Here is a 27,340-nt window from a genome sequence, read left to right as displayed (position 1 = left end):
CGACCAAAATTAACATTTAGTCATTTTGCGCCGACTTTGTCCAAAACTAAATTCGCCCACGATTATTTGTGTGTACCTGAATTCTTGCAATAATTGAGACTGAATATGTATATATTAAAATAGTTGACTACTTTTGCCCACGGTCGAATTTCAAAACGCAAATTCCAGCGGCGCATTGACAACAATATACGGACAAATAATTTATACTGTGGCCAGGGCGGCACGGACAATAATTACTCGGCCGAATAATTGGGGGTCAGGCAGATATGCGGTCGTGTCATAATATTTAATGAACACTCACACACATGTCGGTCCGCGCGTCCCGCAATTTATCGAGCATTTATTCGGTCTGTCATCGGCGGCAGCGGATAGGAATTTAATTAATTTGGCCGGCGGCAGCCGGTTTTCGGTGCGCGCACGCGACTTATAAATTTTGAAATTTGTATGCCATCAGGGTTGTTGGCGATAAATAACATATTTATCCCGCCGTGTGTACAAAGTAGGCAACGAACGGCGCAGGTGATGAAGCTCAAACATTATGGACCAGAGAAGAGCCCGCCGAGCGGCGCGCACCGAGAGCTTGGAATTCCTATCTGCCCGTGTGTGTGTTATATAAAATAAGAGAGAGAGAGAGAGAAGCTGCGAGGGTCAATATCTGCGAGGCTGTGCAACACACAACTCATATCACATTATTATCAACTCTTATGTGCCACGCGTTGCAAACGACGTGAGTATATGTTTGAGCCAAAAATTCACATAAAAAAATCATTGACGCTCAATTTATTCAATCTGCTTTAAAACTTTTATAAAGTTGGAAAGAAATGCTGGAATGTACTGCAGATTTCCATACATACGATTTATAAATTTATAAAATAAATTAAGTAGTTTCAGCATTTTGTAATTTATTCGTCAGAGCAAAACTTTTAAGGTCAATTAGTTTTATTAACAGAGTCGAATGTTAAAAAATTTCCAGAACAATAATTTTTGCTTTAAGTTAAAAGTTTTCCACAACAAGGAGCACAATTTTTTCTTTGTGGATCTTGTAAATTAATAAAATTAACTTGGAAAATTACCTGTCAACATGATAGTAGGTTGTCCTAGAGAATTATTTCAACTTTAATTCTTCATAATTTTGCTTTTTTATAAATTTAATTAACTGAGCCGTTTATTTTTTTAATGAAAAAGCATATTTTCTTTGTTTGTATTTAATGTTTTTCAATTCTTATTAGAATTTCTAATCCAGTAAATTAAAAATATTTTATGTTTTTCCAGCGTTTGATTTAATCAGACCATTGTCAGCTGTGTTCCAATAATCAATTATTCCAACATGACTTGAGAGAATAAATAATAATTTTAATTTCTTTAATTTTTTTATTTATTTTCTCTACTTTATCTATACTGATTTGTAATTATTAAAAGGATTCCATTGACATTTTAATTTTTCCACAACAGATGATTGATGATGTGAAAGGATTTTCCCATAAAAGAGAGAGAGCAATTTTCGCCTTGCAGGGGTTTTGAAAATTTCAAATGTAGCAAATAAATTGAAAGTGATTGATGTTCAGCTGAAGAATGCTGAATACTTTGCCAAACCCCCAAGCTTGCTTTGCCCATTGCGTTCCTGAAATACTTTCATGGATGCTTTGAAGCCGCTAATTAACCGGCTTCTTTTAACTTGTTGATTGAGATAACTGTCGCCGAAGCTTTTGACGCGATTTAATATTCGAGATACTCATCGTACAAAATAAAATTTCACAACCTCGATTTGCTATACTTTCAATCGATAAAGAAGAAGTGATTAAATGTAACATAATTTTTGATGAATGAAACGGATTTTGGAATCTGCGAGTGCGTAAATTGCAATTTTCCCACATCCAAGTATGCGTCGTCGCGCAGGGTGGAATTATAAGCGCAGCAAGAAAGTATTCCAAGCACGCCGGCAGATTCGCATGTGACTAATAAAAATTCCTTTTATTAGGCTACCGGTTAATAAAGTGGCATGTTTTGCGACTACGCGTTGGAAGTTATGGTCAAAATATATATTTATACACATACAAGTTTCATATGAAACATTTGAATAAAAGTTGTGTCCCTTTGATGATACGCGAAAAGCGCCCGTTTTGATGAGGCTCGCGAGATATTCCTGCCAAAGGTGCCGTGCAAATATCAGCGGCGCATAACTTATTATTAGCAACGAGTTTTAGGGCCCATAAAACTTAACAAAGGGCCGTTTGTTTTCGACTTTGAGCGGCCCGACCATCTCTTCGTGCTCTCTCACGTCTCGCTAATGAATTTTTTGCTGCAATTTCGTATAATACTCTGCATGTTGCCAATTAATGCAGGGAACACCGATCCGGCAGCGAGAGATGCTCAGTGCCTTATTTGTTTTTGTCTCTCTCGTGTGCCGAGCTTTAATTTGGCGGCTCCTTTGAAAAAGTGGCTGCCTCCTTTTTTACCGCGCGCCGCCGAAAACTACTTTGTGCAGCTTTTGCTGCCGTAGCCGCTTTCCTCGAAAGTCTATTCCGCACACACCACAAAACCTTCTAACGCGCTGCTCGCTTTTTGCTCTCCTCACATGCCTTTTCCAGCCCGTGCGCTTTGACGTTGTCCGTCACGAGCTTCCTCAGAGCAAAATATAATACATTTTGCACCGACCAAAAAAATAATAAGTTTCAATTTCACGCGAACCGCTTTATCGATTGCAAATCCGTTCCTGGAAAGAGATTTTCTATATCAGAGATTTTCCTGGATTTTTTAATAAGAAAAAGTTAAACATATATTATTTTATAATTATTTAGAATATTTTCAATAACTTTTAAAAATTTAAGTAATATTTAATTTTATTAATTAATCTTTTTCAAATTTAAAAAGTATAATAAATAATTATTGATGTTATTCCCGTTATTAAAGATTCTTAAATAGTCTTAAACAACTATTATTTTCATTATTGTTGCATGGACATATTATTTTATAAATTTTGATGGTAGTGTGATTATTGAACAAGATTTGGCTTGCGAAAGATTTGTAAATCGCGTAGGGAGTCAATTAAAAATATTTTGACTGTCGAAAATTGCAGCAATATTTCAGCATAATTGTCCAAACATCCTTAATTACTGATGTAATGACTGTGAAGATTATTTAGTATTTGGAAGTAATGCATCAATTTAAGGAAAAATCAAGAAAACTCGCGATGAGACTAACATTTTGCTATACATGAATAAAATTTCGATGAATTTTTTATCTTGGAAAACGGATGATTGTGAAGTGGTAGTTGAAAATTTTGAAATAGAAATTTCCAGTTGCACTCCAATGGGTTTTAATAAACAAAATAATGCCAAAAAAATTTCAATGTGCAACATAAATAATTTTAAGAAGGCCAAATTTCCAAGCAAAATGGATAAGAATTCAAATTTAATTTTAAATTATTGTTGTTTATTTGTCCACATTATTACAAAAGCATTGCTTACATTCAATTTTTGAAAAAAAAAACATTTAAGAAAAAGAGATTGTTGGACAAAAAGGCACTTGCAAAAATTTTGCTAAAACTTCCGAGATCAAAAAGACCCCATCCGCCGCAGTGAGTCTCGGTTGACTAAGTTTTTGTTCTTATCACTTATCACAAATTCTGCCACAGGTAGGCCTTGCAGAAATAGCAACAATAAGAATAATATTAAAATGATATGTCAATTTAATTATTTGATTAATTTATATTTTTTTGTTGTACAAAAACAGCATCTCGCCACTTTTAAGATTTCATTCTAAAATTGGAAGAAAGATCAACCCATCAGTCCAGTTTACCATTTTAAACTGTATGCATTGAACTGAAAAGAACTTTTGCCCCAGATTGATAAAATTTTTTTAGTATTCCAGTATTCTTTGGGTATTTTTAAAACTATTGAATTGCCCAAAGTATTTGTTTTTGTTTAATTCTTTTTTGTAGATTAAAAATAATTTTTTTTTAAAAAAGGTCCCGAGTAATTTTCAAAGCTGGAATTTAATTATGTCCCTGATGATTAGCAGAACATTTACTTTAAAAATCGCCGAGGACCGTTTCGAAGGTTCAAAGTAAGTGATTAATTAAAGCGAGAGATCCGAAATCAGTTGGGAGTCGCCCCTTTGTGCTCCTAAATTAAGACCTAAGAGCGGTGGCGGCAGATCTATGCAAATGAGGAGGCAAGGAAGGGCGAATTACTATGCGGCGCAGGTTTTCTCTCTCTCTCGTCGGCGGCGGCTCTCTTATGAGATAGCCAGTCAGCCGGAGCGCGCGTAAGCCGTCACGGCAAGGGTGTTTGACATGCCATCGCGGCAAACTGGTCGGCTGCGCCGCCAAATAGAGCTACGTGCACTGCACACCAATTATACATATATTCTTACTTCAAGCCCAAAACAAAAGGCACCTGGTCCCCCTGCCCACTTATGCAACCCCGAGCAATTCGCGCTTTTCCTTCAAGTGCCGCCAATTAATCGCTCCTCCGATTGAGCCGTGATCCAATTAAATTTAAACGCTAATCGATCGGAAATCACCCATGTAAACCACTCATTCCTTTACATCAGCAAAGATTTTATTTTAAAATTAATGAAGGCTTTGATGAATCAGACTAATTGTAAGATTTTGAGACAAAAATGTAGCAAAATATTTTTAACTTTTAAAAGATTTTGAGCCAGATCAATAAATTTAAAACTATTTAATTTCTTTTCAACCATATTTAAAAATCTCAATAATTTCATATTCTAAAAATAATTAGATTTCGAACAATAAATTAAGTCAATTTCTAATTTATGAAATATTGCAAAGAAACGGGATAAAAAAATCATAATTGTTTTACCTGTTCTGTCAATTATTGGGTTTAACTTTTTCGAGAAGAGGCAAAATTTTATTTTTTCAATTAAATTTTCTGTTGTGTACAAAAATCTATCAATTTTTAATAAAATTTTCACCGATTTTAGAAAGAAAAAAACTAAATTTTGTTCTTATTTTGTGTGTGTTTCAGATCCATACGCCAACCTGAACCAAAGCCATCGCCACCATCCGTGGAACCAGCAAATGCTGCCCCCACTCGCCCAGGGCCAACATCTGCCTTCGTACAGCGCGTTCAACGCCTACTGGAGTGGCCAGTACCACAGCGTGTCCTGTCCCAACACACCCTTGCAGCACTCGACTGCCCATGGACAGCAGGCCTTCCAGTTCAACTCCACCATCACCACAGGTACAGCCACAGTTTTAATTTCAATTGCTGTTTATTAAGTTCAAACTAAAAATACAAAATAGGGCAAATTAAAAAAAAGCAAGCAATAATCTAAAAAATTATTGAAAGATTAAGCTGAATATTGATTTTTTTTAAAGGGAAAAATCGGTATTTCATATCAATTTAAGTGAATTTAAGTGACAATTTTAATTGTAATTTTTTATTTCTTCGCAGCATGAAAAATACCAACTCAAATAAAAGAAAAATATGCGATTTTGTTGTCAAAAAGATCATTTAAGAACATCAACTTTTAATGAAGAAAGAAATATTTGGGCTTACATTTAGTTCATTTATAATATTAGGTTGAAAAGGAGAAAATCAATGTTTAATTTCGATTTTATTACAAACAATGAGAATTCTGTTGTACGATTTTCAATATATAACAAAGGTTGGAAGGAGGTCGTTGTCGGGAACGAGGTCACCGAGCGCGCGTTTAATTAAAAGCGCATTACCATTGTGAGTGTGTCGAGTATTATTTACAGAATTAATATCAAAGGAAAATAATAATAAATTGCGAATTACCCCCGCGTCATTGAATGCATATCCGGCAATAAACGTAGCGCGGTGGAAAACACCCCTCTTGCGGGTCACACGTCAAAGGGGAGGGTGGGGTGAGATGAGTGCGCGGGCGGGCGGGCGGGCGACTTGTTGAGATTTTAATTATTATTGTACGCGGACGTGCTGCGTGTAATAAAATGAAATGCAAAGGGGGTGGTCGCCGAGGGGAGAAGAGTAATTGATATCAAAGCGGTGGGGAGGTCAAACATTGCAATTACAATGCAAATGGGATTAATTTCAAGAGCTTCTTTAAAAAACATCTTTCATTTCTTCCTACTTAAATGTTTAAAAGTCTCTCTAGATTCAAATTGTAATATAATACGACCCGTGTAAAAAAACTTTCAAGAAGAAAAAAGGGTCAAGAAACGTTTTTTTCAGATTAAGTACGTAGGTCAATTTTCCAAAATAAATTCTTTATTACATGAAATTGAAGAGATATTCCCTGTGTTTGATATAAATGTAAATTCGAAATATATATTTTTTTAAGATTCTGAAAATAGACTAGAACATTAAAATGGGAAAAAAATTCCTGAAAAAAATTCGAAAGTTCTTCTTGCAGTCTCACATATTTTAAATCAGAATCATTTCCAGAAGGAGTTTTTGATAAAAATTGGGAAAAAAATTCAAAAAATGAAGTTTTCCGCAACCCAAAAATGAGATAAAACAGAAGGTTTAGTTTAGAAGTGCCTTTTGAAAAGATTGATGATTGTTGGCGCCGGAATCGTTTTTCGGATGCAATTTCGAGCCGGTGATGCATCGCAGGGGAAGGGTAGGTTTTGAGGGGACAAGATAGTAATATCAAGTGTCTCATATTATTGCACACACACTCACACATCAATGAGATGGGTCGCTCGCTCGCTCCTCTTCCTCCATTCTCTGCTCTTTTTTTATTGCACACGTGACAGGAATAAAAAGAGGATTGCGCGAGACTCGAACGCGATTGTATATGATACTTTTCAATTTGAACTTTGAATCAAGGAGATCGCGCACTTGACGCATTGGATTAGAAGCGAGAACAAGGAAAGGCTCAAAAGCAAATATGAGAACGAGGAAATCCCTAAATTTAGTGTAATTTTCCTGGATAGAGGAGGAAAATTCTGCCAGATTTCAAGGAAAATTCCGCCGACTGATGAAATTTAATACCAAAATGTTGATACTCATTTGCATAAATTCGATCTAAATTTATCCATATTGATGATTTACGCAAAGGTTATCATCTAAATTTAGTTTTGACTTTGATTGGTCAAATTTTGTCGAATATTTATTACAATAATTCATAGAAATTCCGTCGGCCTCAATGTGACCGATGAAAATTATTTTAATGAAAAACCAATTTTCTTATGGAAGAGAAGAACTCTTTTTAGGAAATAGCCTGAGTTCTTCACTTTCGTGATGATCTCAAGTGTCAATTTCTTCAAACAAATTTTGTTATGGTTTATAATAACATTATAACAGAGGTTAGTTTTTCTCAAATAGATATTTGTAATGACAATGAAAAAGACTTTAAAAAATTCAAGATATGAAATGAAGTCTCTGTGTCATAAGTAATGCTTCAAATTAGATTTAAATAAAAGACATAAAAAAAATTATTAGACTTAAAAATTATAACTGAAGAAATGAAGAAGTGTTTTAAGCTTCAAATTCGAACGAAATTTGGCCACTTAAATTACAAAAGAAAAATTTTTTATGTAATAAAGTTTTTGTTAGCAAATATTAATTGAATATTCAATTTTTATTTTTAAATATTGTCTTAATAGTCATGGAATTTAAGATGAAATTTAATCTTTGTAATTTTGACCTAATAAAAGCCATTACAGTTAACGGTTTTCTTTAGTGCTGATCTGAATTCAAGTGATGAAACTTCCTGTTATCAATTTGACAAATTAAAATTGTGCTCCACAAATTTTAATTACGCTGATTTTCATGGATCTTATTTAAGAAATATTGTTCTGAAATTTTATTTTTGTGGTGGAATTTCATGATTTTTAGGGTTGATTCATGGTGCTTTGAATTAATAGTCTGCTTTTCCTCAATGGTTTGTTTGAGTTGTTTGTTGATTAAGAAAAAAAAAAACAATATCCTGCTCTACATGTTTCGACAGTTTGAGCTATTAAATAATTTTGACGAAAATTAGTACTAAAATTAATTTTTTCAAATTATTTGCATCGAATTAGCAGTTTTTTGGGCGAAAAATTATAAGAAGACATTTTTGCATAAAACCATTTTTTACACAAAATGTTGCTATGTTAATATTTATGATAATTTTGGCCAGCGTGAGGTCTAGAGCAAAAAGTATAGAAAAAATGCATTGTTTTTATTCTTCGCCACCTCTGTGGCATATTTCTTGGTGTTCTGCGTGGCGGAAGATGATTTATTTTATTTTTATTTTAACCCTCATTATTTTAAATTCAATTCACCGTAAATTATGTTTGTTAAATTTGATTTTCAAGGAAGTCTTTTCTATAGATTACTGTCAGGCAGAAAAGCGAAAATAAGACGGCGAAGGATCTTGCTTGGCGGGAGAGTCTCTCAATTTCGTCGTTTATCTCTGCAGAGCACTTTGGCGTGCGAGAGAGCGAGATGGCAGCAGCAATATATATACGTGATGTGATGTGCGAGCGTGTGTATGTGTTGAGCCGCTCTTCATCACATGTATTGGTGGTGCAGGCAGGGGTAGTTTGGGTCGGAGGCGCCCTGCGCCATCCCCTTTCGCAACGCGCAGCCAGCCTGAAAACCTAATATATTTCGCATCAAACGCTTGAAAGGAGCCATTATGTAGCATGTCACTCCGGCTTCTTCTTCGCTCTCGCAGGACGGACACGCCAAATAACGCACTAATGTCCTGCCCTGCTGCCGGGGTCACTCTTCTCTCTCTTTCTCTCTCTCCTGCGCTGACAAATAAAAAACAAGCCCAAAGGCCGCTCTTTCTTCCTCTCTCTCTCTGCCTCCTTTAATGTATGGAGCGATATTACTTACTCGCTCCCCATTCTTTTGTTCTTGCCTCGCCTTATTCCCCGAGCAAACCTTTTGCAATTTGCCGTTTTACGACTTCTCTGTGTCTCTCTCATAAAACGCGTAAAGAAAGAGGGAAATTATCTTTTTGATTAAAACACGCCCTCGCATTTTACTTTATTCGAGCAAAATTTCAGCTGACAATAAGGACTTTTCTTTTTAATAAAATAAGGGAAAAGTTACGTTTTATTGTTAGTCTAGCGGCCGGCCAAAAATAAGAGATTGTTCAAAAATTACAAATTTTTGATGTCATTGAAATAAATGCTTGATTATTTAAAATATTCTGGCGAATTTCATCAAATGCATATTTCGACACTAAATGAAATTGCCAAATTGTTATATATTTGACCTTTTGACTTGTTTTTGACCAGCATTTAATAGTTTTTTGGTTCATTTGATTAAAATTATGTAATTTCTTTTAAGACGAACAATGATTGCCAGAGGAAATCTACATTTTTTACAAATTTAATAAATATTTTAACTTATGAATTAATTTAATAATTTTATTCTCTATTTTTTTATTTATTGCTTCTTTTATAAAACATAATTAAATATATTATTTAATATTTTCTGCTATTACAACAATTTCAACTTCTCACAATTAGCATAATATCTTTCATTAACAGCGAAAATAATTTGCCCATTTTAAAAACGATATATAAATCAAGTCTTGATTGCTCATCATAATAAGGCACTACATGTATCTTAAGATTTATAAAGATAAATGACGTAGCAAGTCAAATTAGGATTTTCATTTAATAAATTCCACATAATCAATCTTCAATGTATGCTAGAGGACCATGAATTTATCAATCTCACTTGAAAATTTGCTCATTAACAGGGAAAAAAACTGATTTTGTACATTCAGTATATTTTTAAAATTATTGGAACTGAAGAGATTGGGCTTTTTCCTCGTTGCAGAAAATTGTTGTTTATTCCATAACAAATGAACCATAATTGTTTTTTAATAAAAGACAATTTTCTGCATCGAGGAAAAAGCCCAATCTCTTCATTTCCATGATCATCCCCTCGAGTGTCAACTTCTTCAAACAAATTTAAAATTATTGTATTACATAATTATTAATTTAATAAATTTCACAAAAGTGCAGTCTCTTGAATTGAAGTCCTTCATGAAAATTTAGTTTTCTTAAAAAAAAAACTGCTCAACCAGTTTCAGTCATGGTCTGCAACCCTGAGATGTAAATTATCTAATTCTCAAAAGTGAAAAACCTGAAAATTAATGCCCTTTTTCAACATAAACAATTTCTTCAAAGAGGAAATCCTATTTTTTACTAATTATTTTTACTTGAGCTAGAAAGTTGGCACTCAAGAGAAGTTAATTTGGAATTTCTTTGACACGATGGGAGAAAATAAAATGAAATTTATTTAATTTAATCGAAGTTTCTATTTATTTTATTTTATATAGCATAACCTCCATAAAACTGTCTCAGAATTTACTAATAATTTATATTCTTGCAGAATCTGAAGTTTATGGATTATTTAAAAAAAATCCTTTTGACATATTTTTGCAGTTTTATAACAAATATTTGTGTGATTGTTTGCAGGTAGTGGCCCCTCTTCGACTGTGCCTCAGCATCACCAGCGCGATTACTGGTACTAAAAGGGTTGCCTTTTGACTCAGCAACGAGACGCGGATCTCAAGACGTTATCATGACCTAAAGCCTGCTAGTGACCTACCATATATTATTGATAAATAAGCTGTGAATCGATTTCACTTTATATTATGCCCCTAATTTATTGTTCTTTTACAAAGTTCGCCGTCAAACAACATTCCTAGATTGAAATATTTCTCGGCGGCACCTCCTGTCGCGCCATTACTTGTTTGGTTTCACACTCTTAGTTATTTGCCTGGAACCAAAGTGTGTTTTGTTTATTTTGATGTCTATCGATTGCGAGAGAAATTAAAAATGAATTAATTCGTCCTGCAAGAAGCTCTCTGCGAGGCATGCGAACTCCTCCCTCATATCTGTATAAGTCGGTTTAGGAATCCTCAAAATTTTGTCCTTGGTGAGTTGGACAACGCTCGGGAACAATTAATTAAGCGAGGAGGTTATGTGAATTTGAGTTACCTTTGCAGCCAAATTAGCTGAAACACTGAAACTTAAGGGACCTTAACTTGTTCATTTGTTCAAAGTCTTACACAAAGTAAGAGCACTTCTAATTATTGAAGCATGTGTGCTAATAATGTAGAGTTTATTTAAAAGGAATTGAGCAATTTATTTAATTGCTAATTAAGTGCTCAAATGAATTTCTAGTAACAGAAGAATGAAACATTGTATTATTGTAAAGTTGGAATTATTACGAAACTCAATAAAAATTATTACATGAAAGCAAAATTATATTGGTTTTAATTTATAATTTTTATGAACAAAAAATTATATTATAACGAAGGACCTGAAAGGTACTATTATGGAAAAAACGTTTTGTGTTTGATTAATATAATAAAAGCATTTGCTTATTACATATTATTTTAATATATTTTATAATTATTGTTTTTTACACTATTAAATTAATATAATTTTTATTTTAAAGTAAAATTTTAAACGTAAATATATATTTCTTTACATTAATTTCAGTGAATTATTATTTAAATTATTGAAAAAAATAAATGCTTGTCATGTTAGGCGCACAATTTATACAAATTTATCAAACAATAAATAAAATTGTGGTCAGAATTTAAAACAAGAGATGACAAATCAATTAAAAATATTATTCTTCAAAATAAATCAACTTATCAGCCTCCAAATTTTGCTTAAAACTGAATGGAACTAAAAATCTGTTTATTATTCTATCAGGCCCAAACCGAATCATAAAATTTAATTTCGGTGAAAAACGGAAATCTTTTTTCTTTGAATACTCAACGAAATTTTTAAAATTTCGAAAATTTTGAGGAAGAAAACGTAGCGCACCGCGGGGCTTAAGAAATTCGCAGAAGCGCGCGCACGTGTGTTGTTTGCACACGCAAAACACTTCTTCTTCTTCTTTTATGTGTGGCGCGTATAAATAAATATTTCACAAAATAAGCTGGCAAAGTGCACACACAGTATAGCTGCCGGGATACGCGCGAGACGAGCAAAGCTGCTTTCATCTCGAGCAATTCTTTTGAAATTACGCCTCTTTGTTCTTTTATTCCGCACATCACAGAGAGAAGACATCAAGGTATAAAAGGAAACAAATTTCCTTGCCCTATCTGGCAGTGTATCTGCCAGAGTTGTGTAGCTCCCACGGTAGTATTATATCGGAATTTCGCTGCTCCTTTGTGAAAGACAAAAGTTGCCGCCGCGCGCTCGACTTCTTCTTCTTTGCTCTCCTTCGAAACGCCTTTTCTCGCAAACTCGCCTTTTCCTCTCTCGTTTTTTTTTCTTTCTTATTCGGGATCAAATAATATAATTGGACGAATTAATTACTCGAATCGGACAAATTCAAATTAGAGTGCGAAATGATCCCTCCTCCTCCTCCTCCTCCTCCACGACAAATATCTTTTATTTAATGCGCGTGCAAATGACAAAACAGGTCTTTCTATCGCTCTCGCCGTTTTTTATGTCCCTTCGACTCCTGGGTGGTCTAGAAAGAATTCCTAGCCTCTAATCAATATCAATCAAGCCTTTAAGAGTGCAGCACTCAAATTGATGTCGTTTAATAGTTTTGAGCCTCGCGCCGCCTGACGACCTCCATTCGCTTCTTTTTATTTGGAATAGAAAAGGAATGTGTCTCCCCTGAATAATTATCTTGCTATCGAAACAAGCATTTTCGACCTCGTAATTGGGACAGACACAAACACCCTTCTAAAGCAGCTTCTTCCTTATAATTTTCAGAGATTTGTCCACTTTTTTCATTTAAATATTTTCCTTATTCAATCAACAGTTTTTTTGAATACTTTTGTGATTCTCTCAACACAAATGGAATCGCGCGGCACTAAAAGAAAAGACGGAAAAAATCTCGTGCTCAAAATTTTTGCTCGAAGACTTATTATCCAAAAATGAACACAAAGTTTAACATTCAAATTGTTCTTTATTCATTTTGCTTACAATTATTGGGTTCAAGATTACTATACTTTATGAAAAAAATTAATTTCAACACTATGAATAAAGATCATATTATCATATTATATTTTTAAAATAAATTTATACTGATGTAACTTATTTCCCTACATGCATTAAGAGTCCGACTTATATGAAATACAATTAAGTTTGTTTCTCTGTTCAAGGCTTGTTAGCAAGCGTCAATTATTTTATTATTTACATCTTCTATTTTCTTTGCTAATTTTTTTTTAATATTACAGACTGGAAAACTGAAGTATATATATATAATTAATTATTAAATTCAATAAAATAATTATTATTTAAAATATTATAAAATTAAATTTAACAAATAAATAAAAGTAAAATACAATTAATATATGAGAAATAGCTGTATAAATTTTTTTTAAACATTATTGTTTGTCTAAATTGTTTTTGTTTTTGTTAACCTTTCTAGAATTAGTTGGTGTACACGCGTTTTTGAAACTTTTTCACGTGAATAATGATTTTTAAACCAAACTAATGATTGTAGCATCAAACTTAGTTTCAAAATTATATTTTTTAAATTTTTTTTTCTGATTTTTGAGATGAATGATATAATAGTAAATTTTTATTATATATAAAATGATATGGTATATATACCACATCATTTTTGGTTTTCCTCTGAAAATTATTTCATATTTCAACAAATTTGACAAACCCTGGTTTTTTTCCTAAAGCTCAATTGACTTAATTGTATCAAACATTATGCATCGAATTTATTTCAAAAAATTGGTCTTCTCCTTGTTAGTAAAATCGATTTATTTTAAGATAATTTAAAGATTTTCCAGATTTTTTTTTCTTTTCGTCTAGCATATAAAATTTGGTCTCACCAAAACTTCTTTTTCGTTGAATTAAAAGTGTTTTCCACAAGGATAAGTCATCATTTTTTTTTTCACTAACAATAAGATAGTATTGACAAAAAAACTAAAAAAAAAAAAAAATGCATGAAAATTATAAAAATATTTGGAGTGATCTAATTTAATTTTGTTTTGAACTAAATGTTCAAACGGCCCATTGTAAGTCCCAAAAACGCGAAAGCTAATTGAGAAACTTGATTTTACATAGTTTTATAGGCAGTGCCGAGCCATCTCGAGCTTGCTTTTCGAAGCGCGTGTTCGCGGCGGCCGAGGGAGTGGAGCCGCCTGTCGGCCGAGCGCGAAGCAGCGGCCGAACGCCGCCGTCGGGGGTGGCGGGCAGAGGGTGCACATGGGCAGGGGTGGCAACAGCGAGGCGACGGCGGCACTGCGGATGTTTCCCGGCGGAGGCGGACAGGTAGGCAACCAGCGCACCAGTCCACGCCTAATGCCACTCGTTTTTAATCTCGCAATAGGCGCACCGCGATTTATTCTCTCACCCCTCAAACACCACCCCCTGCTTTGTCTCTCACCCCTCGGTCCCCAAACCACAACATTTTATTAAATCTCAGTCAAAAGTGAATTCCACGACACAAATTATAATTAATTTTTTAATTTTTGTAGGAATATTTTTTTATTTTTAAAATTTATTTTGTAAAAAAGGGGTGAATTATTTGCGAGGTCCGTATTTCGCGAACCGGAATTGATATGATTTTGGTGGCTCGGCAAAGACCGGCGGCTGCGGATCCTGCGCAAATACTCGCTGACCTTTGATCTTTTGTTTCGAGACCCGGGTAATAAAACGCTGGGCTTTTTGCTTTGGCGCCGTTCGAATTTATTGGGGCCAAAGCCAGTCTCTCTTTCTCGCGATTCGCCGCCGCCGACTGCAGTGCAAATAGTTGCAATAAAATCGACAGAATTGGAAGTGGCCAGTGCGTCCGTCTCTCTCTCATTCTCTCGTCTCATGCGTGTTTTATTGCTCGGCAGCAACGATTTAATATATAAACGCGCCATTGTTGCCCAAACCACAATATCACTGCAGCAAAAGCGTTTTTGTTTTGATCGGTAAAATAAGAAAAAGTGAAAAAAATTCTTTTTGCCCCAAAATATTTTTAATTAGAAGAATTAATTAAGAAGAATTTATAATATTTTTATATTAAATTTATTTAAATGTTTACACACATTCACATTATCCAAAACCTTTTTTACGTCAAAATTTCTTTTATTTATCATCTTGAGCAAAATTAAAATGAATTTATTAATTTTAAAATTCTTTGTTCTTTGTTTATATTAATAAGCATAAAATCCTTAAATATATAATTTACCGTATCAATCGTTTTATACTAAAATAACTAATGAGTATTAAAATGTAAAGGTTTTTTTCTAAATATATCACTAAAAATTAAATTTTAATCATTGTCATTGTTTACATCACTTTTATTTTTGAAAGTTCGAATCGACTCACAATTCTAACAGGGCCCTTCTGGATCACACGTGTTACTCGTAGAAGAAAACCTTATTTTCACTTTCAGTATTGGGAGACTTTAAAGAGTTTTTCAAGATTTTACTATGCAACCTGCGAAACAAAATATTTGGAGCAAAATGATGCTTATTATTAACTCTAAAGTAGAATAATTATGGTGGGATGAGTAACATGACCTGAATATTTTTTCCAGGTGAAAAAATCAAATTTTAAACCAGTAATTTATTGAGAATTTATACAGCAAAGAAACTACACGAAACGGGAAATAATTAAATTCATAGTCACCAGTACTAATTAATTAAACTGTAATTTATTTAAGCCTTTCGGTTTGCAGTTTCACAAAATCAGTTCTATTTGTATGGCTTTGGTTTTACTTTTTTAATTTTTTTTGTTTAATTTAATAATGAAATTAACAGCACCTTCAAGGATACTATGTTAATTGCAATTGATCTTCCCTAATTACAGTTAAAATAAAAATTAATTAAAATTTTAATCCATATTTGTTTTTGTTCTTCGCATTTATAAATATCATCAGAACTTTATACATTCAATGTTAACAAAACTTTGCCTGCGGAAATGAATTTTCCATTGCTACTTTATTTTTATTGCAAATTTCCCAAGCCTAAATTATTCACGAAAATTTTAGCGGAGTTTTGTCTCATAAATTTTCCTTTTTGAAGCCTCCTCTCGGTTCCAACGTCGATTCCATTTGCATTTCGGCCAAATCTGCCATTAAAACGCAAACAGCTTTTCTCGTAAAACAGAACGGCCCAATTTATCTGGCCCACTGATTTTTACAACCCCAGAACGGCGCAGCTCGAAAACACACAAAGTCGCCCCTCTCGCTTGACATTCGGCACAAATCACGACGGCGAAAACATCATCAAACGTCTCGATCTTTATCCGTCAAAACGCACTCAACGCGCTTGAACAGAAAAACCCTTTTTTTGATTCACCGCAATAAAAGTTTTAATCCTCCAAATCACTCTTTTCTTAATTTTTGCTGCAGGTCGACGACTTAATGGGTTAATTTGGCCATGACCACCCCTATGGAGGCGAACGCGACTCTGGAGACCACGGAGGACCCCGCTAATCTCACGGCGCTGCCGCCAGGTAAGTCCACGCGTGCCAAATTGGTCTGGCATCAAGTAAAAGGTCTAATAATGAATTATGTTAGAAATCTTCGCTGACTTTCATTATAAAAATGCTTTATTGTGGATCTTCAAATGTCAAAGGAAAATAAATTAAGTCAAGGGGCACATTGCTGGGTTTATTTTTCAATTATATTCAAAATTAAGAACTATTGCGTGAATGTCATTTAAAAAAAAAATTACACGTAAAAATATGTGTAAAAAACTGGAGTTGGTGGAGTTTTTGACTCACTGAACTTGCTTTTATCGTTGCATAAGCACCAGTTAATACAAATTTATTGGACTTGGCTGGACTTGCATTAATCCAATTAATTTTTATTTAAATATTTAAGAATTAAACCAATTTTAAGTGAATAACTCCTATACGCGTCCTACCAAGTTTGTTTTATAATTTTATTAGATGATATTGTTCAAGAGAAGAATATATTTATTTTCATGTGTAACTTTAAAATGTTTTCTATAGTTCAAGCACATTAATAATTAGAATATAAGTTTTGAATAAAAAAAAACACAATTAATAATTTATAAATGATAATAAAGGTTTAGATAAAAATAAATAATTTAATGTAAAATGTTGTGATGAAAATTGCGCACTTATAAATTAATTTTATTAAAAGTATAAAAATATATTTTATTAATTAACATTGTTTAATGTGTAAATTTTTTATTTTACATATGAACTGCAATAGAAATGAAGAATTAAAAATTTAAAACACCGAGCTTAAATGTTTTTTTTTTTTTAACTTTTCATTTATTGTTAGAAATATTATTTGCAAATAAAAAGAAAACTGAAAACTGAATTATGTTAACATTTTACCACAAATCGTAATATTGATTTTGCATTTTGCTCTTATCGTCTTATCGCTTTAAATGAGCGTTGGAAACCATTAGAAATTTGTCGTGCTCTCGACGAAGTTGCCAAAAAGAAGTCGGTCGGGCCACAAACAACAAGCTCGGCTCTCTTCCAAGCGTTTGCTCGCTTCCTGTTGTCTAGACGCAAATGACTCGCGTGATGTGTGCATCAAAGGCACATTTTTCCGAGTGATTTTGCGCATAATGTCGGCGGGCCATTAGGCTGCACCGCCTCTGCCGCAATGATGGAGAGATAAAAGTGCGAGAGTTGCTAAAACCGTGCCAAGTGATAATAAAACGGGGCAAACACCACGCGTGGTTTGTGTTATAATCTGCAAGGCAGCCGAGAGCAGGGCACTTTGATGACCATAATCTCTTGCAGGCCGAGCCCTGCCCTCGCGTTTCTTGTCCCTCCGGTTTATTGTTGTTGTTAACAAAAAGCATTCTTGATGTTCAAAGACCTATTTTCCAAAAAAGTCCAGTGAAAACGCGTTTCTCGCCTAAACATCTCTTTTTCCATGATGTTGGAAACTTCAAATAAGCAAAATAAGTCAAAATTATTTTAGGGTGCAATTTGAAACTGACGATTTGACTAAAAACCACAGTCATTTTTTCATACAGAAAAATTAAAGTATTTTTAAATAACAAAAACGGCTTTAGCAAGGAAAAGTATTTTTCCTGCTCATGAAATTGCTGTAATTGGGTAACAAAAACCGGTAGTCCCGTTTTTTCCAAATAATTTATTTTAAATTTAGTACAGAGCCCGTTTTCTTCACTCATTTTTCAATTATATTTATGGAATATTGATTCTCTTCTAAAAACACATCTTACTAGGAGGCCACCTCATTTTTCCGCCTCCAATTTGGTTGAAATTGGTAATTGGTACATGAGCTAGGCAGGGATAGAACGACTGCAGCCAAATTTTGTGCCAATGCCTCCTTTTGGCCCCATTTCTGGTTTTTTTTTCTTTTGATATAGGCATCCCGCGAATCCTGTTTGTCAAGAAATTGCCTAGATTAGCCCATTTCAGGTGTTTTATGCAAAATCTTGACAGACAGGACCCACGGGTGGCCTACCTCAAAAAACTTTGGCCGTCTGTAAAGAGGTCGAAAGGGGCTATTAGCACGAAATTCCGCCAAAACTGATCATTACACGTCCCAGCCTAGCCCTTGTGCCAGTTTCATCAAAATCGGAGGCGGGCTATAAAATTGATTGAAATATATTTTGAACTCTTCATAAATATAAAAATTTTGTAATTATTTTTTAATAATTCACCCATTTTAAGCTTTTATCAATAAAAAAATGAAAATTTTAAAATTTTTCAAAAATATAATCCAACCTAGAAATTCAAATTTTTAAAGAATACTAAATTTTTCAGTAATTTTTTGAAGCATTGAATAATTAAAATTTTTAATGAATCATTTATAAGAAAGCAGTAGCAGAAGCTTTTCTTCAATTCTTCAAAATTGGAAAATTGCGTTTTAAATTTTGACATCAAAATGAATAATAGCCCCTTACAATGAGCTCCATTTGACGACAAAGTTGAATTTTATTTCAGTTTGTAAGCATTGTTTAGTGGAAGGAAATAAAAATATCTCAGTCTCCACTTTGAAAAATGACTTTTTTCTAAGTAAATTTTCACCCAAGCCTGTTGGACAAAAATCGTCAAGAGAAGAATTTTCTGATTGAGATAGTTTTGAATTGACTTTTATTATCCACAAAAGGCTTTTTGTCAACAACATTATATCATTTATTCGCAAGAGGACGAGACCACAAGATTAACCCTTTACGCCCGGCGGCAGCAATAATCATTACGCCCGTTGTAAATAATCAACGCTGTAATAATAAAAAGTACTCAATTGTGCTGCCACAGCATTTCTCCACTTTATTGACTTCATTCGGTTTTTGCCTCGGCGAGATTAGACCGTTCCGTTTCCTCCTTGTTTGTCATCATTATTGTCATTTCGCTTCCTTTTTATTTCTGCGTCTCTGCGATGCAACTGCTGTTGATGGACTGGCCGCTGAAAACACGCAGTCGTTTATTATCTCGCTAACTGCATTGTGTGTAAATAAAGCGTTTTCCCTTTCCCGTTGATCGTATTATATTGTTTTTGCTGTCGTGACAGAAGATAGAGCGGCTTTAGCACTGGACGTTGCGAAAGTGTAAATGTGGTATTTTTTTCACACGGCAGTCCGAATTTGAGAGGATTAGAGCTGCGCGCAAAGCAATTCATCCTCCCTTTTTGTGTGTAAATTAATTCTAGATTTTTTGATAAAAATTAATCCTTTTGCAAAGAACATGTCCCTGTGTTTATTTAGGTCGCAGAAAAATTCACACCAGAAAATTTTTACTTTTTATTTTATCTTTTGATGCCTCTGAACATGGCAAAAATTTAGCAATTGGAAAAAATTCATTTATCTCATATATTCGCGACTTATTATCTTATCGTGGCGACGCTTCATAAGTCAATAAAGATCAATAATAATATTAATAATAATAATAATAATGCAAATAATACAATGTACCAAAGTTCAAAACATCAGGATTATGATTGTATTCAGCATTATTTTACTTGTTCACTCAATCCATTCCACAAGGTGGGAATACAAAAAAATATAATTAAATATATAATCTGGTTTTTAAAATCAATTTAAAAAGAAAGAACAATAATAATTATGTAAATTGAGTACCAAATAAAATAAATAATATGTTATAATTATTTAAAATTTAATAACTTGTTTTCAAAAATTATAATAAAAATTTATGAAATATGGTTTTTATTAATTTTGTATGATATTTTTTTTTCAGTTTTTTCTGAAGTCAACGTCGGAGGGCTGAACTGGTGCGTCGAGTGGAAAGACCCGCAGCACGTCCTCTTTCAACTGGCCAACGTTTGCTTTCTGATTTCCTACTTGGCGCCCAATTCTCGACACGGCATACTTTTCATGCATGCCACCCTTACGCTAGGCAGGTCGCTTTTACCCCAAAACCCACTCGGTCATTTTTATATTTTCTTTTCCATCGCCACTTCTTTTTTTTTTTTAATAAAAAACACTGAAAATAATAATCACTCTCGCCGGCGGCGACCTTGTCTCGTTAAAAGCGGCCGACATTGAAACGCGTTCTCATTGTTGGGGCGGAAACGAAAAATTCCATCGTGGCATATTTTCTGTGTCACAGGAAATTAGACTTGCATGTTTCGAGAACGAACGACGCGTGCGTTTTGTTGAAAGAAAAATTGCGGCTAATGCGATCAGGTTGTTTCGTAATCATCTTAATGAAACGCTAAAAATAATGTGACCCGAGATTATTTATGCATATCGCATAGATTGATTGGAGTTGAGATTATTTTTAAGCACAACATTTATTAACCCTTTAATGTTTTCTTCTGAATTGGAAACCTTGGAGAAATTTCCATAGAATAATTTAATTGCAATTATTTTTAATCGCTTAATGTCCCACTTATTAAAAGAAGAATTAAGAAGTGTGTAATCGAAATTTTTATTCCGAAGATTGACAAGCCAAAATCGTTTAAAATGAAATTAATAAATCAATTTTTTATGAAAAAATAACAATTTTTTTTTTAAATTGGAAATTTGATAAAAAAAGGTGTTCGTTCCTTCAACGCTTCTTAAAAGTTTGAAAAAAATAGTGGTGAGGAAAATGTAAGGCTTTGTTTGAAGCGTTGAAACAAAAGCAATTGAGTTCTTACAATTAAAATGAATTTATGGATTTATGAAAGCCATTAAACTTCATATTAATTAAGAGACAATCATGAATATTTTTCCACTATTTAGATGTTCCAATGAAAATATTCTCTAATTTTAATCTTTCATCCTTCCATTAAAATTAATTCTTTATGATTAATTGTAAATTTAATTGTTTTTGATTGTTTTTTGATTGTTTAGGTGTAACAATTTTCATTTTTTTTACTACAAAAATCAAGCTATACATTTTATTTTATCCATTTTTTATGCACGATAAAAACTACCGCATTGCCCACATACATAAATTCAACGGCCAATTGCAATTCTTTCTCCCTTAAGGTTTCCTGCTGTTCTGCACGTGGTCGTGGAACATAATCTGCGCTGCCGACATCTTCACCTGGAACTTGGCCTTCATCTTCTTCAACGCCGGCCAACTGCTCTCGATAATTTATCAAATGCGGCCGGTCAAGTTCGACGCCGAGCTCGAGGACGTTTATCTCACCCTCTTCTACCCGTTCAAGGTATGTTTTCAACCCCTTTGTCAAGGGGGTACGTGATGTGTGCGCGGTCCGACCGCACGCAACGTTGAAAAAGACGCGGCTCAACTGCGATTGATTGCAGGTGTCGCGCTCCACGTTCAAACGAATGGTCAACAGCGAGTTCGCGCAAATCATGTCCCTGCACGCCGGCGAGGCCTACGCCATGCAGAATTTGACCAAAACCGACCGACTTGGGCTGCTCATTTCAGGAAAGGCACGTTATTTGATTAGAATAAATGATATTTGTGTTAATATAATTAAGCTTTTTAATCAATAACTTTTGATAAACAAGAGGAAAATTGACAAAATCCGAGCAAAATATATTTTTATTCTTTAAGTTAAATTCAACCAAGCGTGGAAATCTTTATATATGTATTAAATTATAAAATATAAAATCAAATTACCAATTTAATGTCAGATTTGATAATTTTTTTTGAATACTTCTAGAAGAAAGTATTAAAATATAAATTATAAAATTTATTATTATTTTTAATTTTCATAATAAAATCAACCTGCAATAATCGTTGAAAATGATTTAGTTTAATAGAAAAAATTATTTAAAATAATATTGTACTTTTAATTTTCAAACTTTCTTTTGCTCCATCACTCCAAATTGTAAGCCAAAATGATAAAAAAAACTCCATTTCGCAATCTTTTTCTTTCAAATATAAATTTTTAAATTTCCTTTGACGTTTCAATTCTTGACATATCCTGCCTGGCGCCTTCCATGAATTATAGTGCGGGAAAAAACATAAAATTGAGTATAATTTAAGGACTCCTTATTGACATAGTCAAATCAAGTCTTTAGAAGCCATTTTGGGCAATTATTGGAAATTAAACAAACCATTGTTGTAATGACTTGATTTGACTATGTCAATAAGGAGTCCTTAATTTGACACTGAAATGGAAAAAATTTACCAATAACCAATATTCCTCATTTTTATTTTGGGAATTGAAGACTGTTGAGAAAATTAAAAAATGTAATTAAATAATTATGAAATCTCAAAGATTAAAAACGAGGAAATTAATGTAAAATTTTTTAACCTCCACACCTTTGGAATAACACACTAAATTATAATTTTGCTCTTAATAGTCTTAATATCTACATTTTGATGCATCCCATGTTTTTTACAGAGCACCACACTCAATGTACCTTAACAGATTGAATAAATTAAAAAAATCACAAATTAACTCATATAGTTTCCCCAATTTTTTTTTGCAGATCAACGTGTTGTCCGATCAACAATTTCTGCATCACATCTTGCCGTGCGAATTCCTCGACTCGCCTGAGTTCGAATCGAGCAAGGCAAACACCGAGGATAAATTCAAGGTAAAACGGGAGAGCGTCGAAATTTATTATTAATGTTGTTTATTTGTCCACATATTTACAAATACATTGTTTACATTCAATTTTTGAAAAACAATTATTTAGAAAAAGAGATTGTTGGACAAAAAGGCATCACCACTAGCAAAAATTTTGCTCAAACTTCCGAGATCAAAAAGACCCCATCCGCCGCAGTGAGCCTAATTTGCATGAAATATTCATGAGAATAAATAAATAATCCTCCCCTCGCACCAAACTCTGAGAAACAATAATTTACATTTTAAATTTGCGTTTTGCATGCGATTACGTTGTTTGACTCGATTTTTTTTTCTCTAATTCTTTCGTTTGCGCCGACAACTGCACAACGCCCATCTGAAGAATGATTTGCGGCCGAAAAACAAACGCCCTGGCGGCGGCGTTTTTGCTCAAATGCCACTCACGCGAGAGCATTTTAATTAGCGGAGAGTAGATTCTCTCTTTCGCAGTTTTAATTCTCATCGCCCGCCAGCCAGCCTCATGTGCAAACACTTTGCATGTGAGGAGGTCTCGTGTCTAATGCGATGAGCCCGTCCGTAATGCGATCTCGTGCATTAGTCAAGAGCTCGTCGCGCGGCCCGCCGCATTTTTCATGCCGCAGACTCAAAGAGGTCGACTCTTGAATTATTATCTCGTGCATGCGTTTGCTGCGGATCAAATTCCACAATGTCCACTTTATTTGGATTAAAATTTTAAATCGTAATAAATAAGCAAGGTTCATTTTATCCGCATTGCTTAAATACTAAATTAAAATCATTTAGAAGAAGTGCTTGGCAATTTTTTTTTAAATTTTAATCCGTTTTTGGACTGTTCTTTATGAGATTAAATTAATTTTGAATTGATAAAAGACTAGAAAATTTAATTTTTAATGACAAGACCCCTCCTAACAATGAAAGTGATATTAATAATGAAATTTTGCTGATCCAATTTGTGTATAAAAATAGCGTTTTTGATAACTTGCTTTTGGTGTTTTTTTCCAAATATTCAGCCAATGAAACGATTATTCAGGAGATTTTTCCAAAATTTAAAATATTAGTTAACTGAAAAAATTAAGGAGATTAAAAAGATGGTCGTTTTTTGTCAATTTTATTTCAAACTTCAAATTTCTTTTTTTTAGAGGTTTTTTCCGTGGATTTACTAAAACTGTGCGAGAAACACTTGGCTTTAAAGAATGGAATATACAAACCAAAATTATGACTTTTAATTTACACTTTACAACACAAACTACTCTACACTAACTTGAACAGAAAAAACACACGCACACTATAACAATTGTCTGAGAATTCAAATTTCTTGATTTAAAAAATTAAATAATTTTTAACTAGATTTGGACAAAAATTGACGGGAGATTGAAATTATATCACCAATTAATGTGAATTTCAACCATTTAATTATTAATTCAGGTTTCAACGGATAAATAATGCCGATTGTGAGACCAAAATAGCAATAAATTTATTCAGTTCGACTAGCTTTATTTTTTTATATCAGTTTATACTTTTCAATTGGCGGAAAATTTCAATGAAAAATCATCGATTTGATTATCAGGTGTCAATAGTGGCGGCCACTTCTTGCCGCTACGTTTACTGGATGAGAACTGCCCTCGAATATCTATTCGTCAAAGAGCCGTACTTGGCCACGGTACTTACGACGCTGATTGCGCGCGACATCACAACCAAGCTGTACACCATGAACACCAAGGTGACATTTTATTTCCTCCTTTTGTATTTTTCCACGCCCAAATAATTGGTTGTTTGCTCGGATTTATTTTCCTCTGAAAGGAAAGTATTGACTGGCCGAATTTGTGTGTGTTTTGCATGCAGCTCATGACCTCGAGGGGGTCTCACCTGGATATCCGACTGCCGAGCATCAGTTCCGCGGCGTTCGGCTCCATGGCTGCTGGCGAATACAAAGATCCGCCGCGCAGCATAAAGCATAGCACATTTGCCGACACAAGTAAGATGAATTTTTATTTCGTGCCTGACCCAAAAAAAAAAATATTTATAAAAACTATAAATTTTGTTGTTTTGTTTCTGCTTGTTTAGTATTTAAATAAATAAAATATATTAATTACATAAATTAAGCTAAATAAGTGACCAAAAAAGGGGAACTTTTTACGTAAAAATTTTTGTTTGGAAGTACCGCAGAAATAGTTTTTTTTTTTATTATTATAATAAAAAAAGTCTTTTTAATGGATCGTTTTCCAAAATTTATAAAGATTTATGAATCAAATTTTAAATTTTACATAATAAATGAAGATAGAACCACAAGCCTAGATCAGAATATGCTTTCTGGTAACTCTATTTAATTTTTTTCAAAAATTATTTGCTGGCAGTTTCTATTGAAATATTGACTAAATTTTGCCAACTAGTAGAAATATCAAAGTAAAAAATTAAAATTTTGCTCCGAATGGACCCAAAAATTAAAAAAAGTCTCGAAAATTTCAAACTTTTTAAATAGACTTTTAGAAATGATTGAGTCGTTGCTTTTGCTTATAGTTTTACATTTATTTGAAACAGAGACACAATTTTTTCAGAATTAATATTTTCTTGAAAATTAGAAATAAAATGCCAAAAAAGCATTTCTGTTCAAGTTCTGTGCTTTATATATTTTTTTATTAATAATATTTTATAAATAAACCCATTTTTGAAAAGACCTGCGTCATTTTATGCTAAAAAATTCTAAATCATAGTTAAGAATTTATGCAGAATTTCTTTTTTTCTCAAACATCTGCCTTGATTTAATATTTATGAGCTGGCCGCAATTTCTCTCTCTCTCTCTGATTTTGCTCGCGTCAATTTTTATATTCCAGTGTTTGCTGGCAACTTTCCGACTGTGAAGGACACGACGGGTCTGCTGCTGCCCAACGGCCGACTGCAGATGGAGCCGCTGCGAGAGTTGCCGTCGACCGACGACTTGGCGTCGGGCGTGCAGAGCTGGTTGGACACCAATTCCAAGTTCCACGGCCACCACACGCCAGACCACAACTTTTGAAACGACGCATGTATGCAACCCGCTGAACCGCAGTGACGCACTTATTGCATACGGCCGTTAACACCAGGCGCTTATTGTTCTGTTGAGGTCGGATTTAAGAAAATTGTTTGGAGAATTATTAAAAAAAAAAAAACAGACTGCTGATAACCAGAATTAAATAGGAATGAATAAAATAAGCTGAAATAGATATTCTTTGAGTTTTCCTTCAACTGTTTTCAACGATAATTTAGAATTTTGAGGAATAAAAACAGCTTTCATGTGAGTTTTAATTTTTCTTGAACCACAAAATATTAATAATATTAATGGAAATGCACAGGAAATTTAATTTATTAAAATAATTTTTACTATGAAATTTTCCTTCATATCCGCAAGTTTTACATCTTTAAAATAAAAAGTATAAAAGGTGACCTGAATTGCAATATTGCTCGGGAAAAGAAATAATTTAAAAAAAGTTATGAATCAAAATGTAAATTGTGTAAATTTACATATTTTTAAGTTGATTTGCATGAACATAAACTGTTGAATCAGCTGCTTTTGATCATGATTGATGATGGAAACAATGTTGGTTTTTCACTTTAAACTACTTGGAGTGCAAAGTCAGGTGTTTTTTAATGTCAAGATGCAATCTCTCGATTTTATTTTTGGCGCACATTAACATAATGCGTGATATGAATGAAAAGGGGTGGAAAAAAAATGAACAGAGCCGGCGGCCTTGCAACAAACGCACCAAATCCGCGCTATGGCAACAATCTCGACGAACCGCCGCTTTTCCAGCTGCTATCGACCTTCACCTTCACTTGATTGCGGGTGCGCATTTATAATTACTACGGAATTCAATGCAACTTTCTTTCTTGGTTGTTTGCGTGCTGCTTACAATAAAATGATGAAAACAGTAAACTAGAAATTAATGACAAATTTTGTTGCGATTAAAAATGATTTTTTTTTATAAATTTTAATTAATGTGCAAAGAAGAACAATTTTATATTTACATTTATTACATGTACAGTAATAAATTACTTATAAATAATTAGTTTTAAATAATTTAATTTAAATTGTTTTACAAAATATTCTAATTTTTAGTAATTGTTAATTTTATTTTTTGTATATTGTATATTTATTTTTTTAACTTTTATAATGTATAAATTTAAAATCTATATATTCTGCTCATGTGACTGAAGAATTTTTATTGATACAGGTTAAAGTCATATAAATCTTTGGAGCCTACGTTGCATTGAAATTATTGTTTTTCATTCTAAATAAAATCCAAAAATGAAAGAAAATTTCTCAGCAACCTCAAGGGGATATAATTACTAAATTTTTATCCATCTTGACAATTTTTGAAAAAAATATTATTGGTCCAATTGTAAGTATATCTGATTTTTGTCTGAATTCTTTATTAAATTAATTATTCTTCTCGGTTGTTTAAATAATGCAAATTTTTCTGAAATGAAAACGATTTTGGCTGTGCGATCGGCGTTTTTTGGTGCGGCCGAAAGTGATCGGT

General features: G+C 33.3%; 2 protein-coding genes across 3 annotated transcripts in view; both read left to right on the top strand.

The window, feature by feature from the left end:
- The window catches only part of LOC132194626 (uncharacterized), a 54,291-nt gene extending 43,124 nt beyond the window's left edge, over window positions 1-11,167 (top strand). The window contains exons 6-7 of the mRNA XM_059616029.1: window positions 4,992-5,207; window positions 10,382-11,167. Of these exons, the coding sequence (XP_059472012.1) occupies window positions 4,992-5,207; window positions 10,382-10,437 (272 nt within the window). The 3' untranslated portion in view covers window positions 10,438-11,167. The remainder of the gene's footprint in view (window positions 1-4,991; window positions 5,208-10,381) is intronic.
- A 693-nt stretch (window positions 11,168-11,860) lies between these two features.
- LOC132194734 (popeye domain-containing protein 3-like) lies at window positions 11,861-26,010 on the top strand. 2 transcript variants are annotated; one of them, XM_059616200.1, is made up of 9 exons: window positions 11,861-11,996; window positions 16,245-16,348; window positions 20,048-20,206; window positions 21,286-21,467; window positions 21,568-21,699; window positions 22,708-22,815; window positions 24,391-24,543; window positions 24,666-24,798; window positions 25,655-26,010. In XM_059616200.1, the coding sequence occupies exons 2-9, from the start codon at window positions 16,273-16,275 to the stop codon at window positions 25,834-25,836; spliced, it is 1,125 nt and encodes a 374-aa protein (XP_059472183.1). In that variant the 5' UTR covers window positions 11,861-11,996; window positions 16,245-16,272; the 3' UTR covers window positions 25,837-26,010. The 2 variants fall into 2 exon arrangements, with proteins under 2 accessions (XP_059472183.1, XP_059472182.1); XM_059616199.1 differs by lacking the exon at window positions 11,861-11,996 and adding an exon at window positions 14,098-14,170.
- The last annotated feature ends 1,330 nt before the right edge of the window (window positions 26,011-27,340 follow it).

The sequence above is a fragment of the Neocloeon triangulifer genome, unplaced genomic scaffold (genome assembly GCF_031216515.1).
Source record: "Neocloeon triangulifer isolate White Clay Creek 2 clone unplaced genomic scaffold, ASM3121651v1 ptg000008l, whole genome shotgun sequence".
Taxonomy (NCBI): domain Eukaryota; kingdom Metazoa; phylum Arthropoda; class Insecta; order Ephemeroptera; family Baetidae; genus Neocloeon; species Neocloeon triangulifer.
This window is presented reverse-complemented; position numbering and strand designations above follow the sequence as displayed.

Bases quoted from the DNA above. Each gene is read 5' to 3' on its own strand.
- LOC132194734 (XM_059616200.1), top strand. From the start codon at position 16,273: ATGACCACCCCTATGGAGGCGAACGCGACTCTGGAGACCACGGAGGAC. The intron at 21,700-22,707 runs GCACGTTATTTG...TTTTTTTTGCAG, and splicing joins GGCTGCTCATTTCAGGAAAG to ATCAACGTGTTGTCCGATCA. The intron at 24,544-24,665 runs GTGACATTTTAT...TTTTGCATGCAG, and splicing joins TGTACACCATGAACACCAAG to CTCATGACCTCGAGGGGGTC.